General features: G+C 37.2%; 1 protein-coding gene across 7 annotated transcripts in view; it reads left to right on the top strand.

The window, feature by feature from the left end:
* The first annotated feature begins 379 nt into the window (after positions 1–379).
* NEDD1 (NEDD1 gamma-tubulin ring complex targeting factor) overlaps positions 380–18,217 on the top strand; it is a 52,256-nt gene continuing 34,418 nt past the window's right edge. For 3 of the 7 annotated variants that reach the window (XM_027594947.2, XM_027594948.2, XM_027594945.2), the window contains exons 1-5: positions 380–442; positions 2,674–2,817; positions 5,551–5,645; positions 10,181–10,297; positions 13,758–13,898. In XM_027594947.2, coding sequence (XP_027450748.1) covers positions 2,682–2,817; positions 5,551–5,645; positions 10,181–10,297; positions 13,758–13,898 — 489 coding nt within the window. In that variant the 5' untranslated portion in view covers positions 380–442; positions 2,674–2,681. The other 4 variants (XM_027594951.2, XM_027594946.2, XM_027594950.2 and 1 more) reach the window with 4 other exon arrangements.

The raw sequence follows: 18,217 nt of genomic DNA, 5'->3' as shown, positions 1-18,217 counted from the left end.
CTATAGTGAACTGTAAGCTCCACGAGGCCAGGGACAACGAACGTTCACAGTACCCCTGTACTCCCAGGCTAAGGCCATCATCGCGCACCCGAGTCTATCCTAGAACCTGGCACCCAGCGGGCAGTCAGCAAACAAATGAACAACAAAGGGGCATCTATCTACCTGTGCCCAGACACCTGGGGCGTGGAGGGAGGCGCCCAAGCCCCCAGTTCCCGCCCTGGCGGTGGGGCAGGGATCCCCGCGGAGGGCCTGCCCCTGCCCCCGGCCCCGCCCCTGCCCCTGGCCAGCCAACCCTAGCCACCCGCTCCATGCAGTGCCTCTCCCCATGATGCCTCTTGCGGGCGGGACTTCCGGCCGTCTAAGTTTAACAATCCGGGCGGGAGCCGGAAGCCCAGCGCCGAAGCGGGCCGCGCCGTGGCCCCCGGTGTGCCGCGGCTGAGAGGTGAGGTTCCGGGGAGCCGGGGGGTCGGGGGTCGGCGGACCGCCGTCCGTCGCGTCCTTGCAGACTTCCGAACCCCGCCCGCCTTCCGGCCACCCCGGGGGTGGGTCGGAGGTCCCCGAGCCCCGCGCGCCTGGGCCGGTCCGGTGCTCCGGACAGTTGTCGGGCAGGGGCGCGGCAGCGAGTTTGGCGCGGAAGTGCACGGCAGCCGCGGCGCCGGGGTCGCGCACCTCCCTCTGCGACAGTCACCGGCTCGGCCTTAGAGGTGGCCCGGGCAGCTGGGGTGGGTGGGTTGGTGGCGGCTCTGGGGGGTGTGCTGTCCCCCGGAAAGTTTGCCGCTTCTCCACCGGCCGCCTCCCCTTTTGTAAACCTCTCCTCTACGGCTCGAATGCATTTTATAAGGTAACCCCAGTTGAGCAGTTCTTCTGCAAGTAAAAGTTGAAGAACTTCCGTTTAAACTAAATATTGTAGTGAATTTTTTTTTCCCCTGTAGGCGCTGTCCCTAAATTCGGGGTTGGCTGTCTTTTGCCGCCTTGTGTCCTGACAACTCACTTTAATGGGACCTTCTTTGAGAGACTCATGTAATGACTCTCCCTTAAAGGTGCTCAGTTCTCAGAAGAGCGATGTAGATGGGCAGATGGACCCCTTCCCCGCTCCACTTGAAGAGAAGGAAACAGACATTAAGTGACTCTGCCGAAGTCACTGCCACCTAACTTTGGGGCAAACTCCTGTTTTCTGAACCCTTACTTAAGTGATCTTTCCACACTGCCCCACACCGCTCAACGGGAATGGTGTGAGATTATAGTAAAGGCATTTTTCAGTTGTTTCCTGGGGTTAAGAGATTTCCTTTCCAGCACTTAATTGTCGGTGAGTAGGGAACCAATACATGGTACCACATGTCAAGGCGCCATATCCAAACACTGCATATCCACATTTCAAGGCTTTTGGTAACACTGTTTTTATCCGATGAATGAAGCATAATAAGTCACCACATAAGTGACTTTTCTAGTTAACAAAAGTTTTAGTCTTTTTATAAGCACATTAAAAAAATTTTTTTTTTTGTCTCGAGAATCAAAGGGCCTTGTAATTATTATACTTTTAACATGGCCTCTGAAATAAGATATACTGGACATGAATGTGATGCTTTGTTGGTGACTTGGGACTCTGTCTGTGACATCACTAGTATTGTGCTGGCCTCTTACACTGTCCACACCGGGAAGGTGTGGAGGGTATATTTCTAGGCTCCTTTCCTTTTCTTCCATGTATTTTTGAGCATTTTTTTTCTGACTCATCATACATTACCACTTGCTGCTCTTAGAGTATCTGCCTAAAGCAGCTCCCTTGCCTTCTGTTTTTAGACTGCCTTGGTTTGTTAAATCACTTGTCAGAATTATGTACACGAATTATATACTGTGAATAAACAATACGAGTGAGGCCATCCTAGACCAAGTATTGGTACGTGGACTTAGTGACATCTCCTTTGGCTATATTTGCTAATTTTGGAGTTATTTGGAAAAACTGGAGTCACTGGATTCTGACCTGCAGGGATGCTACAGTTTATTATACATTTTAAAAAGATTTAGGAAGTTTTCTAGCCAGTACTTATTTGTTGAGCACCTACTGAGTGCCAGGAACATTTGAAGACTGATAGTAGAGACAAAATCTGTTTTCAGGATCTTTGCTTTGTTCAAGTCAGGAGAAGCAGACATTATTATGAGAACAAATAAAAGTTGCAAATAGCAGAAAGTGCTGTGGGGGGAAAAATGAAACTGCATAATGGGCAACTGGTGTGGGGCTGCTTTCGCCATGGTGGTCAGGGAAAGCTTTTCTGAGGACACATTTGAGCTGAAACTAGAGTGGGGTGAAGGAGATGACCATGGGAAATCTGGGGAAAGAGCATTCCAGGCAGAGGGGGCAGCAACTGGAAAGATTGAGGCAAGAAAGAAGGCCTGTGAGTCTGGTGGCCCTGGGGAAGAGAGGTAGGACAGTTACACTGGGGCCAGGTCATGCGAGGCATGCCAAAGAGGTTGGATTTCTTTATAATTGCTATGGAGAGCTATTGGAAGGGTCAACTGAGAGAATGTGATTTTAGAAGGATCACTCCAGCTACTTTGTGGTGAGCACCCCCCTCTGGAACAAAAGTGGACAGGTAGAACCACCTGATTTAGATTAGATCCTTCATTTTGACCTATCCTTAATTGTTTTTTAAATATATTGTTTTAAACTATTTGTAGGTGCAGTCATGCAGGAAAACCTCAGATTTGCTTCATCCGGAGATGATATTAAAATATGGGATGCTTCCTCTATGACATTGGTGGATAAATTCAGCCCACACACATCACCACATGGAATCAGCTCAATGTGTTGGAGCAGTAATAGTATCCTTTTTTTTTTTTTTAATAACCACTTTTTGTTAGGTTAAATAACAGTATCAATGAAACTTTTGCGTGTGACCAATAAGAAATTTTCCATAGCTATGAAAGCTTGGTAGATAAAGTGAAATAGGGGTTTAATAAGTACATCATATGAATGCATATGTATATAAATACACACACACGTATATGTATGCATATATATGTATAAACTACTAGATCGAGACCACAGAATTAGTTTTATTACCAACAGTTTGTCGTTTAACCCAAATGGAATAAGGTAGGTAATGGTGGGAAAACTTCTGAAAGGTTTTGGAATGAGTTCTTGCATCTACATTTGGCTATTCATAGGTCTGGTATGCAAATTAAAGACAACTCAAAGGCAGAAGCAACGGGGGAGGAGATAAAAATTAAAATTCCTCAACATCTTCATCTTACTGATGTACTCTCTGTATTTCTCTGTGATAAAAATAGCCTGATTTCTCAGAGAAATTGTCTAGATTGAATTTTCCAAGCTTTTTGTGTTTCTGATTTACACACTCCCTGTCTTAGTAAGCTCCTAAATGTGGGTAAAATAAATGAGGGGATGAAGCTTAGAAATCAGAATTTCTCAACCTTGCACTATTGACATTTTGGACTAGATAATTCTCTGTTACGGGGGCTGTCGTGTGCACTGTAGGATGTTTAGAAATGTTCCTGGCCTTTACCCACCAGAAGCCAGTAGCTCTCAGTAGAACCATTGCTGCAAACAAAATATTCTGAATATGTTCTATAAACTTGGTATGCTAGAAATTATCATTCTTTTGTATAACTTAGACATATAGACTATTACTTAAACAACAAATTAAGTTTTAACATATGTCTGATCTTATCAGTATCAGATTATGAATATTCTGTTTCCTGATGAAAGTAGAAGTATCAAAGCTTTAAAATATGACCAATTTATGGAAAAAAAACAAGTTTTCATGCCCAACCTAATTATTCTTGCAAATATGTAACAAAAATGATGAATTTTCTTACTGAATTAAATTTACTTCTTTATCATTCCTTGATTTTGTGTTAAAGTAGCAAAATAAATTACTTTGGTGCTCTTATTAATCACACTCCTGGTGAAGGAAGGGAGTACATTTTTGAAGGACTCTCCAGATGGGTAGTGAGGGAAAAATGTTTTAAAGAGAGTGACAAATACGTGAGGTTGCTTCTTTCTATTATTAGGTTTTTATTATGTGTAGAGCTTAATTTCCCTGTTACTGTATAAGAAAAAAGTAACAATTCTTGTAAGATTTATTAGTTTGGGTTTATTTTTATTCCAAGGAGTTTTATTAGGAGTTGGCATTTGCTGATAAACCACTTAATGGTCTATCAACAAAACTGATGTGACTATGAGGTAGTGTGGGATGACTTTTGGAAACTGGTCTTACTTCTATATAGTTTTCTTGTACAAGTAGATACGCACTGGAAACTTTTGCATATGGTCTTATTTTTAATGAGGCTTTGATCTCTTCCATAGAGGTTAGTTACCAAAGAATAAGGACCTCCCAGACTCAGCTACTTGGGGTCCGCTTAGCATGGATTCCAGGAACGATTAAGAGTGAAGTACCAGATTTTTGGCCCTGTTAGGTAGTGTTCCTCACTTTCTCATGATTTCTAAAACTACAAGAGAAATAAAAGGAGTAACTAGGTTACCCTCTCATATTATCTTTGTTCAGTCCTTTTCTGTATTCTAAGGAGAAAAAGTAGTAAACAGAGGATGAAGCCAAGGGAAGGGAGATGATTTGTTCTTTTCAGTGCTATAGTATCTAGGTGGGAATGATTTTATTTGAATCATGTATCATAATAAAATCACAGTCCGTGGTCTATTCATGAAATATACAAATGTTATAGAAACCACCCAAAATAATGCAGTCAAGATTTCACTTGTTAAAAATCAAAGATTTAAACTTGTGATATTTTAATTCATTATGACTCTCAAAATTAGGCTCTTATTCTTGATTATATTGTATTTAATCTTTTTAATTTAAAAAATTTACAGTGTTTTGTGTTTACTGACTGTTCTGCTTATAATTTCTGTAAAACAAGGTAAAATAATTTTAAATTAAATTAAGTTTTTAATAAATTTAACTTAATTTAAAATAAAACTCTTCCAGAGCATGAATAGTTGCTATTTAACCACATATATTTATATTTGCTATATTTATTGTAATATTTATTCTTAATTTATTTAAGATTGAAACATTCTATCATAAAAATTCTAGTTCTAAGGATATATCAGGCTTTATATTTTTAATGGATGAACAGGAGACTAATGTGGTTATTTGCTTTATAGCTTAAATTGGTACCAAGCACTGTGTTAATAAATAACTATCTTGAGCGGTGTTTATAGATGAAAAGGCTGATTGATATTTGCTGATGTTGCTTTTATCATGATCTCATTCCTGAAGGACAAAATTAGACCTTCTGGCCTATTCTTTGAAAATGGAGTAGTATTTCACTTGGGTAAAATAGCTTTCAAGTAATAGCAGAGCCAGAGAGGATAGTTCTTCCCTGCGGTAGTAGTAAAGAGAATTAGTCTTAGTAATTAGTAACCTGAGCCGTTTTTGAAAGCTGATGTATAAGCTATATTCATTTGCTTGTCTTCTTAGGTTAGTGCACTTGCTTTTATCATCACAACTCTTGCAATAATAGTCTAGTGCTAGAGATGCTCATGAATTGTTTGATGCTCCATAACTCTTCATTTAGATAACTTTCTAGTGACAGCATCTTCCAGTGGCGACAAAATTGTTGTTTCACATTACAAAAATAAACCTTTTCTACTTTTCGAGCTTGGTGAAGGGGTAAGTGATTTTTTAAAAAAAAATTTTAAAAATCTTAGTTCTACTTGGGTGGTAACTGCTTCTTATGGTGCTTGCAACTAAATATAAAGGTGTTTAAAACTATTATTCTTAACCAAAACTCAAAATAATATAGTAACACTTAAGGAGGAGATAGGTACTGAAACATCTTCAGGTAAAATAATAGTGGATTTTAGGGGAGCAGTCAAGGATTTAGATTATGTCAGCTAATCACTTGCTTTCTCCATCTCTCTGTGGAAGATTCCCCGGTATTACTGCCTTTTTAAAGCCCAAGTCCTACTGCAGTCACCAGGTTGATTTGACCATTCAAATGTCCTAATGATATAGTCCTGTCCTTACTGATGTTGAGTTCAGGACGATCAGCTAAAGACCCCTATGTGATGGTAGCTTCTGCTTTAGCTTCTGTCCTTCTGGTTACTGAGGGGCCTGCCTGAGTCTCCCCAAGCTCTCCTGGAACAGAATGGCTTTGTCAAACTGAGCCTTGGTCCCAGAACATTTAAATGAAGTTCTCACTGCATATTTTTTTCTCATCTTTTTGTTTTATATGTTAATCCCTCTGATTGAGGATAATGATGGTGTCCTCATTTTTAGTCACACACACTCCTTGAAATCTATTTTTTTGTTAATAAGGTTTAAAAAGGTAAAAGTAGTTGGTAGCTTGTTCTTAATTTAAGGTTCAAAATTTTCATAGCAGGCCCTAAACCATTATCAATTGTCATAATTTTACACACTGGAATAGGTAAGGTAGCTCACTTAGAAAGAACACAGGACAGTGGAATATGAGCTCATCTAATTTAAAAAGGACTTTTGATTTCTATCCATCCTTTCCTAAAAGCAGGTGGAATTGACACAAGCATCAAATCCAGCCCACAAATGCTAGAGGCTGGGGCAGAGACTGTCTGCTAAGGGCAGATACAGAATTGGAGACACTGCCTATTCAAACTCAGTTAAGTAAAACTGAGGCAGAGAGTATCCCTGGTTGATAAAAGGTAAACTGTACTCCTCAAGAGCAGGCAGAACATCTTAGTCATTTTTGGATCTTTAGGTACCATCAGAGGTGTCAACAAGCATTTGTTGAATTGAATATCAATATCAAAACAATTTCGATTTCCACTTCCAGCACAATATTGTGCTCCTTTTATGCATTATGCCTTAGAACCGTTTGGGAACTTTGTCTTGTTAAATTATGAAAATAGATGATATTCACAAATGTGACACAATTCTAAGGATTTTGTGAATATTCCACATCAGTTGCTATAGTTAGTTCTCTTTCCTACAGTTAAGAAATCACATCAGAATACAGGTGGATGGGGGGCACCTGGGTGGCTCAGTTGGTTAAGCATCTGCCTTTGGCTCAGGTCATAATCTCAGCGTCCTGGGATGTAGCCCCTCATGGAGTCCTGTGCTCAGCAGGGAGTCCACTTCTCCCTCTCCATCTGCCCCTCCCCCCGCTCATGCTCTCTCCCAAATAAATAAAATCTTTAATTAAAAAAAGTATACAGGTGGATGAAAGTGAGGTTATTACTTATAATTTGAATCTGCCTTAATTTAATTTGCTTAAAAGAATATTTTGCAAACGTTGGTTCCTTAGCCTTTGTTAGTAATTTCTTATAACATATTAGTGTGTTGATCACCTTTGCTTTGTAGGATCCAAGTACTATTATTTGTGTGCCATTTGAGATATGAGACCATTACTCCTTGGGGAAAAAAGATTCTATCACTTTAACACCATTTTTAGAGCAGAACTTTTAAGTTTATATTTATTTTCTTTGATTTTGCTTTTAGCTCTTTAGGCAAATTGATATTAACAGTAATATAATGAATATCTTAGGCTACTGCATAACCTAGACATTTGGCCAGCTTTTATTTTTAGATTTTAAAAACTTCACCCATTGCTTGTGTTTTAGGGTACAGGATTCCTATAATAAACACACAGTTTTCATCAATTATTTAAGTTCATTAGCTACATTAATAATACATCAACATAAAAAAGATCTTCTAACATCAGGGTAGGCCAGTTGAAAAGATAGGTTTTGTTCTGAGTCCTTAATAATTTGAGTTGTTTTTGATGATTAGAATACTAATATATTGATCTTTGATGGACACCATTCTTATTTTCCTTAAAGGTTATTTTGATAGCTCTTAGTAAACTGTCCTGATTTGTGGTGGTAACTAGATTCTTTTTTTTTTAAGATTTTATTTATTTGAGAGGGAGAGCACAGGTAGGAGAGAAAGCACGGGGTGGGGGGCGGGTGGAGGGGCAGACGGAGAAGCAGACCCTGCACTGAGCAGGGAGCCCGATGTGGGGCTCAATCCCAGGACCCTGAGATCATGACCTCAACCAACTGAGCCACCCAGGCGCCTCCAGATTCTAAATCAATACTAGTCTCTTTAGACCAAAGTCAGTTCCTAGAATGGTGTCTATAGGGAATTGTAGCAGCTCTACTGAAACATTGATGTAATGTGTTCCTGATATTTTTATATGTGTTAGTAATTTTGACTCTTGGTCAAAATTTCAGAGCTGGTAGAAACCTTGCGGGAGGGTTAGGTTTCTTATAAGAATCCAGTGCTCTCCTAGGGGATTGAGAGTACACTTAATCATGATGAGCATGAAGTAGTCAATATACTGTACATCTGGAACTAACATAACACTGTATGTTAATTATACTGGAATTAAAATTTTTAAGAAAAGTGCTCTTTTGAGCACAGGGTGTTTTTCAGATGCATGGACTCTTGAGGTAAGAACAATAGATCTAGTCCTGATTTTTCACTTCTCAGATAAACATAGGCTTAGAAAGTGAGAATGACTTGCCTAAACCTACGTAGTTTACCTTTTAACTTCTAGCTAAGTCATAAAATGTGCCCCTTGGAATTCATTTCTCTCTTTTTTCTCCCCATTGCTTTCAACTAGAGGTGAGAACAATTAATGTAACTACAGAGTGTATCTGAAGGTTAAATAGAAAACACATGCAACATTGTGTTTTACTGTGGAGCATAGTTACTGATGATGCCTCCAGATAGATGACGCTCACAGATGCTCATTGTGAGAAAAACTTGAAAACCTCTGTATTTTTAGCCATTTATTCCATAAGTATTTATCGAGCATGGATATGGTCTTTCCACTAATGAAACTGACATTCTGGTGGAAGTAGTTTAGCAGTAAACTACTAAACAGAATACCCAGATAGTGATTAAGTTGCTACACAGAGAATTAAAATAAGACATTGAGATAGCAAGTTACATTAGGTGGCCAAGGGAGGTCCCCAGAAAGGGTGGCTTTGAAGTTGCTGTCTATCAACCAGAAGTCATTCAGCCAGGGCTCAGGGAATTGAGGTTTCCAGGCAAGTATAGAAACCTTGAGGCAAATACAGGGCTGATAACGTTTAAGGAATGGAAGAAGGCCATTGTGGCTGGAGAGTTAGTGGGTGAGGAGGAGAATGGTGAGAGATGAGGTAGGGTTTGAAAGCCAGGTTAATGAGTTTGGAATTTATTCTAGGGGTGATTGGGAGCCATCAAAATGTTTTAAATGGGAGAGTCGTGATCTGATTTGCATTTTTTAAAGGTCATCCTACTTGTGGAGCATAGAATGCAGGGGAGTCGGGTTGGAAGTGGGACAACCAGTTAGGAGGCTGCTGTTCATGTGGTTCTGTAGGGTCCGGATTAGTGTGTTGGTAGCCTCAGTAGATAAAGGGGAGCCCCTGTGGGGTTTATGTTAGTGTTGGAGTTTAAAGAACTTATGGTAGGTGGCAGGGAAGGAGACGTGGAATCAAGGGTAATTCTGGACTTTTATCTTGAGAAACTGAGTGGATGTAATGTGTTCCTGATATTTTTATATGTGTTAGTAATTTTGACTCTTGGTCAAAATTTCAGAGCTGGAAGAAACCTCGGGGGAGGGATGGGTTTCTTATAAGAATGCAGTGCTCTCCTAGGGGATTGAAAGTACACTTAATCGTGATGAGCCTTTCAGATGGGAGGAAGAGTGTAGAGTTAGGTTCTGAAGATCTGATATTTGAGACTTGCGCTCTTTTGGGGGAGACTTTGTTGTGAGACTTTGGGCAAGTATCTTGCCCTCTTTATGAACTTTCCCCATCTGCAAAAGAAGGGGTCTAAACATTCTTTAAAGTCTCTTCTACGTTTAGTGTTTTCTGAGCTGTGGGTTGATTCTAATTCAAGATATTCTATGAAAGTGCAAGAGTAGGTTTTACTAAGGGGCAATATTAAGGGCAAGTAAGCCATGATGGGAGGCCAAGACTTGCTGGTGTTCCCTAAGCTTCCTCTGTCAGCTCTGTTCTATGGAGGAGAACACTGCTCTGGTTGAGTTCCTTGAAGCCTTTTCGAAGTCCTTTCAAGCTGTTGGATGCGGGTGGAGGATGATGAGAGGTCAGTCTGAGTCTTAGCATGTTGGTAGCATTTAATTCAACAAATGTTTACAAAGTGCTCACTAAGTGTTGGATGGGACTTGAAAGTCAGCTCTGGGCTCTATTAAATTAAGGTAACTTTTTTTCTTTCTTTAATAGCAAAAGCAGACATGTGTCAGTTTAAATTCCACATCTATGTATTTGGTAAGTGGAGGACTAAATCACATTGTTAACATTTGGGATTTAAAATCAAAAAGAGTTCATCGATCTCTTAAGGTAAGCAACTTGTTTTTGTTTTTTTTTTAAATCCCTGTAGTAATGAGTATCTTATGATGTTTAGAGTATTTGCCAAACTTTTAATTTTGAGCTTTTATGATAAAAATAAAAATATGCTTCAGAATTGAAGGGAGATTTGTTAGGGAAAATAAAGATGCTGTTTAAGTCAGAAAAATTTTTTTTGGTCTATTTTTACCTCCATGTATGTATGTCACTAAGGCATATTGTTGGTGTTTAAAACTTTCCTTTATTCTTTTCACTTAGTTCCACTCTTTTTTCAGTGAACCACTTCCTTCATTTTTTCTAAAGTATGAGTTGTCATCAGAAATCTTAAGTCTCTTTGAGAAAAATGAGACTGGTTTTGGGATGGCCATAATCGACCTACTAATCAAAGTTTGGGGATTTGACTTCTTAGTTCTCTAACATATATGGTTATAGCTGTTTGTGTTATTTTTGTGTGTATGTGTTTTCATCTTGGTAATGAAATATTTTCTAAAATAATTTACTATTTACAATTAGCGTTCTTTAAATAATTAGCTTTTTGTAGTTTTAGAAAATAAAAATATTCATCACATGAAAGCTTCTGGGTTATAATGATTTTTTTGAAATTCTACTTTTCACTGTTATGTACTTTTAATATTTGGAAACTCATCTTTAAAGTTATTTTTCGGGTGCCTGGGTGGCTCAGTTGGTTAAGCGACTGCCTTCGGCTCAGGTCATGATCCTGGAGTCCCGGGATCGAGTCCCACATCGGGCTTCCTGCTCAGCGGGGAGTCAGCCTCTCCCTCTGACCCTCTTCCCTCTCGTGCTTTCTATCTCTCATTCTCTCTCTTTCTCAAATAAATAAATAAAATCTTTAAAAAAAAATAAATAGTTATTTTTCATTTTCATATGTCTTTAAAAAACTTGTAATATGAAAATTCTAAACATATTAATACGCATACACACACACATACATTCATCTGACTTTGATGATGGTCAACTCATGGCCAATATTATTTTATATATGCCCTATCTACTCTCTAATCAGATTATTATATAATCTCACCCTCGGATTATTTTGAAGCAGATGCTAGACACATTATCATTTTGTTAATGTCAAATGTCATTGGGTTAATTCTTGCTAGGGAAATTGTATATAGAAGAATGATTTTGTTTTAAACAAATGTATTCCTGTAATTGCTGCTTAAAATATTACCTTTGGAAGTTAATTATTTTAGATATTAGCTAAACTTTGAAGAGTCTTAAGGAAAATTGAAGAGTTGCCAATAATGAGAATAGTTAACTTTTATTGAGTTCTTTGATATGCCAGCCACTGTGCTTAACTATGTTTATTCTTTGTGTCACAAGAATTCTGCAAAGCAGGTAGTACTATTCCTGTGAACCCATGGAGGAGCTCTGGCTCAGGGATGTTAAAGACCTTGTTCAGTGTCAAACAGCTAGTAATGACAAAGATGAGATGCAAACTCAGATATTATCCATTGTTTAATTTTTTAAATTATGAAATTGAATTAAAGCTATTTAGAGGGGTATACCTACTATGAAAGAGATTATTTTACAGAATTGAGAAGAGATTTGAAATCTGTGGCCACTTTTGTCACATACTCTCATTCATTTTAGGAGCGTCACTTACCCTATAACTCTTATGGCATGGCAAAATGCTTCTTATTTTTCCATCCTCAGTTTTCCCAATTACCCCAGATAGTTTTGTCTCTTCTCATTGTTTGCAACTCTTAGAGTACTTCATTTCTTTATTCATTCAGTTAACAAGTATTTGACTGACTAATTGTGATAGTGGGAAATCTAATCTTTCACCTTTGGGTCTCTTCTCTGTGGTGCTCTCCCTGGAAACACAATTTCTGGCACTTGGTAGGTGCTTACTGAATATTTTTCTGAATGACTTATTTTCCACAGTTAGGATAAGGAAGACACTTGATTCTTTATAAAGTCATAGAAATTGTATTGGACCCCATGTTCGTAATTTTCCTACTGGGAACAATGCAGTAAATGTCCACTCTTTTTTTCTTCTCATCAGACATTTTTTCCTTGGGATAGCAATTTTTTTCTTTGATTTAGGTAAGGAATAAAGTGTAAAGATACCTTCAGACATGCTCAAAGGGCCATTTGAAGACATTGGATTATAAGTGGAATATTATAACTACTATTTATGATATTACATTAATCTATTAGATATAAAAGTTAGTTTATATTAAGATACAACAGCAAACTGTTAAAAACTATACTTCTAACGCTGATCACTTTTCTTTCCTTTTTTTTTTTTAAAGATTTTATTTATTTATTTGACAGAGAGAGACACAGTGAGAGAGGGAACACAAGCAGGGGGAGTGGGAGAGAGAGAAGCAGGCTTCTTGCAGAGCAGAGAGCCCGATGCAGGGCTCGATCCCAGGACCCTGGGATCCTGACCTGAGCCGAAGGAGACACTTAATGACTGAGCCACCTAGGCGCCCCCCTGATCATTTTTCTTTGCTCTTGCTAGATATCTCTAATTTGATGTTGGAAAATACAGTGCTTGTGAATCCAGTTTGTTTAAAACCAGTTTTGTTTTCCTCAAAGTGGATTCCCCTTTGGATTCGGAGGCAGCCTAGTATAGAGAGGAAAACAGGCTTTGGGCTTTGACCTGGAATTGAATCTTGGATCTGCCACTTAGTAGTTATGTGAGCTTGCACAGGTTTCTTAACCTTTCTGTGCCTCATGTAGTGAACTCATCCATAAAATGAGAAAAGTGATCTTGCCTCCCAGGATTCTTCTAAGGATTAATAAGAATTCTTAATGTTCTCAGCAAATGAAAACAGCTGCTGTTGTCTCTCAGCCATGCCTTGCTTCTTCTGGCTTTGGGGCTTTTGTTTTTGCTCTCTTCCATTTTGTGTGTCTGGTTTCTTTCCCCTTCCCCTACTTATTGTTTATTTTTTCTCTAAGGTCGAACTCAAACTTTATGTCTTCCCCGCAGCTTCTTCTGTCAACTCAGGTCACAGTCATGCCTCTTTCTCTTTCCTAGGACAGTTTGCCTCTACTACTCATCTAGCATTCTTTCTACCATTTTCATGTTAATTTAAATGTCCTGTCTTTTCCATTGAACGGTGATACTTTCAAGGCCAGGGACTCTCATAATAGTCAACTTGCAGTGAATGTTACTTGTCAGTGGAAGTTAGACATATTGCCATCTAGAAAATTACCTTTCCCTTTTGTCTCTTGTTTCAGAGTGCCTGATCATTATTACAGTTATAAAAACTAAGTCTCTGTCCCCTGAGAAGACTTGGTGTTGATCAAATAGTTTCCTACTCATTTGAGTAATTTTTTTAGGCTATTTGAGGAAAATGTTAAAGCAGATACTAAATTCACAAATACATAATATTTACCAAGAATGAAGTTTACAAAAACATGAAAATGTGTGGTGTGAAGGTTATGTGGTAGTGTACTTACTTTCATTTCTTTCTTTCAGGATCATAAAGATGAAGTAACTTGTGTCACATATAATTGGAACGACTGCTACATTGCTTCTGGATCTCTCAGTGGTGAAATTATTTTGCACAGTGTAACAACTAATTTATCTAGTACTCCTTTTGGCCATGGCAGTAACCAGGTACAGTGTGCATTTATTCACATCAGAGTTGATAAGGTAGATTTTGAATTGTCTTACATATAAGACAGTGAATTTTAAGTTTTCAAAATTAAGTATTTTAAATTTGCATTTAGCTTGCTTAAAAAACTTAGAGCTAGCTGTTTTTTAGTCGTATTGTTTAAAAATGTTCAAATAACAAGGTAATTCATACCGGATTATGTTGCCTATATGAGTTTAGTTGTGCCATTGAATAATCACATATTCCTAGAATATAACTGTATATGGCAAAATATAAACAGTTGTTGGGTAGGTTAAATCTGAAATATGGATATTAATCTTTCTATGACATCACAGTTATCGTAGCTCAAAATTATGTTAGCTACAAGATAGATACTTCTGTTCATAAATGCTTTTTGGTGGACATAGATGGTTGAGTGTGTTTAGGCACAGGGTTAATTGAGCTTTGATTTTTGTGTAAGTATATGATAGTCAAAGTCCCAAAGCTTATTTATGGACTTTGAGGTTAATACAGGAGTAGTGAGGGAAACTTTATGAAGGAAAATTAGTCAAGTAATTTTTTTCTTTATAAAATATTCATCTGTAAAATTTGTAAAAGAATAAATTCAGTTACTCAAGAAATCTAAGTCTTAGCCAGCTTTCTGTGAAATTCTCTGCAGAGATTTCCAATGAGGTGCAATCTCTTTCAAGCCTTACTTTTTATTATAATGACTTTGGCCTTAACTATTATTAGATAAAATATGGGAGCTATTCACTTTTGAAAAGCAGTTTTTGAAATCATGATTTGAATAGTATATATTTAGTGTTTGAGGAAAATTTAATGGATATTAAAAACAGAAAAAAGTCTTAAGTTCCTATATGTTGGGGGAATAAAAGAGATAAATGTAAAAATGATATAGATGATTGATATAAAACAATCTTAGGGTGTTTCAGAGCAGCGGGAGAACTATCTGGGAATAAAACAGGGAAAAGTAAAGGAGGGAGGATTTCATCTGTGTCTAATGCTTAAATGATTTTTATTTTGCTTTTACTACAGTATAAATTGGCTTCTTTGCTAATTGATTCTAATTCATATTAGGGTTAGCTCTTTACATTCCCACTTTATAGTTGGAACCATGTCTTGTTTCTTTGTCCTCAATCATTATCCAGCTTTGTACTTTATATGGAAAGGATCCTTAATAAATATGTGCGTGGATATAGAGATAACAAAGATCTAAATAGGCTAATACAGAACTTTGGGAGAAGGCTATTTTGTATGTAGGAAATCAAAAACACTAAGGAAGGCACATAGATTGGAAAGATAAGTATGAGCATAGTGTTAATGTGGAACTTTGAATGCCAGACCAAAGATTCAGCTTTTATTTTGGAAGGCATTTGAGGAGCGAATCAGAGTTTTTGATTAGTTCAATGTCCGCATCCTAGAAACCTTGAACTAAAAGAAAGTGTTTACAGATAATTTCACTTTCTGCATTTTATGGATGTGGATAAGTGATTTGCCACAGAGAATGTATTAATACTGTCATAAAAGCAGGAAGTAATATTTTTTTTTGTCATTCTTTTTTTGGTTATTTGTATTTTGATAATGAGACATAAAGCCTAAGCCCATAAACATTGGAAAAATCTTTATCTGATTTCACATGTCTTGCTTTTTAAGGAAATTAATTTTCTTTCTTCCTTTCCCATTTTTTTTTAAGATTTTTGATATATTAGAAGCATGACACATTTAGATTAAAAATTCTGGGCTGACTTTTTAGTAACATAAACATTAGGTCAGATACCTACCATGTGAATTCTTATATTTCAGTTTTTATTTTATCTTGCTAGAGAGGTTTTTTTGTCTGTTTGTTTTTTATTAAAACCAGACATGAAGAAATAGTTCTGAAACATTAGTTTTAGTTATTGCTCTTGGCTTTATTATGTGCAAAGAATTTAAATTTCTAAAATTGAGATATAATTTAAATAATAAGGGGCATACATCTTAAGTATATAGCTTGATGGATTTTTATATATGTATCTACTTGCATAACTACCAGAAGGTATAGAACATTTCTGGCATACAGGGGACTCCCTCTTAACCCTTCCCAGGCACTACCTCATATTTCTTGAAAGAATTGGCTATGTCTGGTTTCTTCTAGTCTTCACTGTTTGCCTTGTTGCATGGAATAGTAGTTCGTTACTGTTTTACTGCTGTGTCGTTTTCCATTATATGAATATGTCACAGTCTGTTGATGGACATTTGCATTGTTTCTAGTTTTTAGCTATTACAATAAAGCTTCTGTGAATATTCTTTGTGTATGTCTGTGTTTTCATTTGTCTTGAGTAAATACTCAGAAATGGACTTGCGTAGGTCTTAGTGTAGGCATCATGTTTTACTTTATTAAAAAATGCCAAAAAGCTTTCTAAAGTGCTTGTGCCATTTTACACTTCTACCAGCAATGTTTGTGAGATTCAGTTGCTCCACGTTTTTGCTAATACCAAGTATTGTTTATCTTATTAGTTATAACAATTTTGATGGTTGTGTAGTGGTACCTCATTTTAATTTGCATTTCTGCATGTCGGATGTGTTGAGTGTATTTTCATATGCCTTCTTTTGTGAAGGGACTGTTCAAGTCTGTTCCTCTTTGTATTATGTTGTGTTTTTTTCTGATAGATTTATAGTTTATTATATTTTCCAGATTGAGCAATTTTTTGGGTATGCATGCTGCATATATCTTCTTTTAGTCTACAGCTGGCCTTTTAACTCTAATGCCTTTTTAAAAAATGAACAGAAGTTCTTAAATTTAATGAAACCTAGTCTAGTATATCACTTTCACTTATAGATGCTGTTTTTTGTGTCCTCTTGAGAAAATCTTGCTCGCCCCAAGGTCTTAAAAATAGTGTCCTTTTGTTTTCTTTAAGAGTAAAGCTTTATTGTTTTACCTTTAGATAAAGTTTTATTTTCTTACCTTTCCCATTTATGTCTATTATCATCCACTTCGAATTAATTTCTGTGTATGGTGTGAGATATAGGGCTCAGCTTTCCAGACAGGTGTATAATTACGTCAGCATGATTCACTGCAAAGACCATCCTATTGCTACTGGGGTGACTAGGTGGTAAGAGGGTTTGGAGAGCATTCCAGGTAGAGGTTATCACCTTCATAGAATCCTTACTACCATTTCCTGTGTTTCAAGCACTGTGATTATTGCTTTATATTACATTTTCTTGTTTAATCTTTGCTACTTGTGAGATGCATATTACAAATTTTTTCATTTTTAAATTTTTCATTTTACAAATGAGGACTTTTAGATTGCAAGACTTTTAACTGACTATTTTGAAGATCTGTTCTTTAAGAGTGGTAGCACTGTTTTCTTTGGGATCTCTTTCTAGCTCAGAGGCGGCTGAATGTATAAAGATTTGAGAATCCAAAGCTTCTGGAAACTTTGCGGTATTCTCTTGCCACTTTAAAGATATTTTAAAATTCTAGGTGATAGGTTGCTGTATGGTTGGTTTTCAAAGGATTTTCATTGATTATTTGCATAGCAAAACTCAATTTAAATTATTTTCTAGTTGAGGAAAACAGTATTGCTGTAGGCTTATCTCTTGAGTAAGGTCACATGAGATTTTCATGTGTCTGTTGCCTCCTGCTAGCACAAGTCGGCATCTCCTTAGGATCGTTGGTATAGTTCTGTATCGCAGGTCCCACGTTTATTTGGAGAGCTAGCTAGTGTGAACCTGGGCAAGTTACTTAACTCTCAAGCCTCCTTTTCTTTATCTGTAAGTGAGAATGAGAATATGCTTTCAGTACAGTCTTGTTTTTTTGTTTGTTTTGAGGGCTAAATGAGATGCTGAGTGTGTTTAGCATTGTTTTCAACATTTGGTAAGAGATCAGTGAACTTCAGTGAGCTTTTAATGAATAATCATATTAAATCATTAAAATAACTTTTGTGATTTACTTTCCCAAACTGGTTTGTGCGTCTTTAGGTTTAATGTATTCCCTCTAAAGCCCTGCTAATTTGCCAGTTGTAACTTGACCTCAGTAATTGAACTGGAGTATTTTAATTTTTCCCCCGTCCTTGGAACAAATGTTTGTTATGTTTTGTGTACTGTTATTATTTCACTTTTCCTCTGTACCTTTAACACAGAGTACGTGGGCTAGGAAATACCATTTGGTCGCTGTGTAACTATGCAGTTTCAGTTTTTTTAGTGAAGAAAGTCACAATTTTCATGATTCTGCATACTTATATTTCCTTTTTATGAGCATTGTAATTGAAATCTTCGGAGTGTCGTTTTGTTTTTTCCCTACAAATGATTTTGTTACGGTGTATTGTATCTGTTGGTGACT

Source organism: Zalophus californianus, chromosome 9 (genome assembly GCF_009762305.2).
Source record: "Zalophus californianus isolate mZalCal1 chromosome 9, mZalCal1.pri.v2, whole genome shotgun sequence".
Taxonomy (NCBI): domain Eukaryota; kingdom Metazoa; phylum Chordata; class Mammalia; order Carnivora; family Otariidae; genus Zalophus; species Zalophus californianus.
Note: the sequence above shows the minus strand (reverse complement) of the source record. Positions and strands in the feature narration are given on the sequence as shown.